General features: G+C 36.3%; 1 protein-coding gene across 1 annotated transcript; it reads left to right on the top strand.

Annotated features, from left to right (window-relative positions):
* Positions 1-273: 273 nt before the first annotated feature.
* Positions 274-1,596, top strand: LOC141601165 (uncharacterized). Its single transcript, XM_074421435.1, has one exon. The coding sequence runs from the start codon at positions 274-276 to the stop codon at positions 1,594-1,596; it is 1,323 nt and encodes a 440-aa protein (XP_074277536.1).
* The last annotated feature ends 250 nt before the right edge of the window (positions 1,597-1,846 follow it).

Here is a 1,846-nt window from a genome sequence, read left to right as displayed (position 1 = left end):
GCCTTTAAATTCTTCGTAACTCCTGCACTTGTTAAATTGTCAGGTAATTGGCGGTTATGGATTTACAGAGTATGAATGCTAGTGAGATCAATGTCAATGAACTACATGGTAAACGGTTTCATAATCGAGAAGAACTTATGGAGGACGTGAAAAATTGTTTTGCATCAAAAGGGTACGCCATTTCTATTAAGAATTCTAAAAAAGATGAATATGTAACGATTGGTTGTGATAGAGGTGGTATTTACCATGATACCCGTAAGAATCCACTAGAAGATGCCTCTTCTTGATATTGTTGGAGTGTCGAGCTCCAATAAATCGTTCTATTCTTGCTTTGTTTTCTTAAACAAAGAAAATGTTGAAGACTATATTTGGGCTCTTGAGATATTTCTTGAGATGATTGGTCCTTCATCTCAGCCTTTGGTTATGGTCTCTGATAGAAACACAACATTAATGAAGGCGATTGCTTGTGTATTTCCTCGAACTACCCATTTGTTGTGCATTTGGCACATACAAAAAAACATAGTTGCTAAGTGCAAAAATCAGTTCACTAATGATGAGGACTGGGACATGTTTCTCTCGACTTGGAATGCTGTGATGTATGCGGAAACAGAAGCTTCATTTTATGAAGCTTGGCATTTAATAGAACTTTTATACAAGGAGAAACATATTATTCAGTTTTACTTGAAAGAAACATGGTTGCCTTATAAGGAAAAATTTGTGACTGCCTGGATTGATACATATCCACACTTCGGAAATCGAGTATCTTCACGAGCCGAGGGTGCACATGCAAAGTTAAAGGGTTACTTACAAGTATCAACGGGTGACTTTGCACAAGTAGCGAGTAAGATATGTTTGGCAATTGAAAATGAGTTTCAAGAAATAAATACAACACTTGAGAGTGAACGTATTCGAATTCCACATAGGTGTCGTATACTTCAATTTAAATTTCTTTATTCGTGTGTCTCTCGTTTTGCTTTAGGGCTTTTATACAAGCAGTATAAGATGGTTAAATCTGGTACATTCAAAGCAGAATGCAGTGGTCATTTTGCTGCCACTATGGGGTTACCTTGTGCTCATATGATGAATCGTTCGAAGGAAACTAGCTTGTTGTTGGATTCTATAAATTCACAATGGAGGGTTGATAAGATTTTTTTGACTGCTTGTGATGGTACTGAAATGCAGAATGAAGAAAATGGGATTGTTGGATTGTGCGATAAGTTGCTCGATAGATATCAAGAGGCTCCCATTTTCGAAAAGAAAGACATTGAGGAAAAACTTTGTTCATTATTACATGCTCTCAGGCCGGTAATACTTGAGCCAAATGTTCAAATTTCTAAAGGCCGTCCACGTGGTTCGCTTAAGAAGAATAAGAGAAAGGAACCAATAAGCTCAACTAGAAGAGAGCCTTCGGAATTTGAGTTAGTTGAAGCATCGATGGATAAAAAGAATAAACAAAAAGTTGCACAAACAAGTGAAAGTCTACCTGAAATCGGTGTTTTGAATTCCATGGATGCGTACCATGAAAGTAACTTGTTTGGAATTGATATGAACTCTTATATTCCTTCATATTGTCCTTTTTCGCCGTACTCTCTTTAATGTAAGTTTCTCATTCTTGTTGATATATTGTTATGAATGTTGGTATAGATTATTATCGTGCAAGTAATCTCGTGTTCATCGTTCGCAGGTATATGTATCAACAAGGGAAGGAGCATTAGTTATCAAATTTTGCTTTATGGATTCGAAGCACATACAATTGGTTGATCTAGATTGATGGTTGCTCCGTCGACAAATTTTGTATTTTTTTTTTTAATTCAGTGGATGCACAAGTTGCATCGGTTAAAGTTAA

This window comes from Silene latifolia, chromosome 9, assembly GCF_048544455.1.
Source record: "Silene latifolia isolate original U9 population chromosome 9, ASM4854445v1, whole genome shotgun sequence".
Lineage (NCBI taxonomy): Eukaryota > Viridiplantae > Streptophyta > Magnoliopsida > Caryophyllales > Caryophyllaceae > Silene > Silene latifolia.
The sequence above is the reverse complement of the archived record's forward strand: the minus strand, read 5'-3'. Positions and strand labels throughout refer to the sequence as shown.

Coding starts and splice junctions, on each gene's coding strand:
- LOC141601165 (XM_074421435.1), top strand. CDS start 274: ATGCCTCTTCTTGATATTGTTGGAGTGTCGAGCTCCAATAAATCGTTC.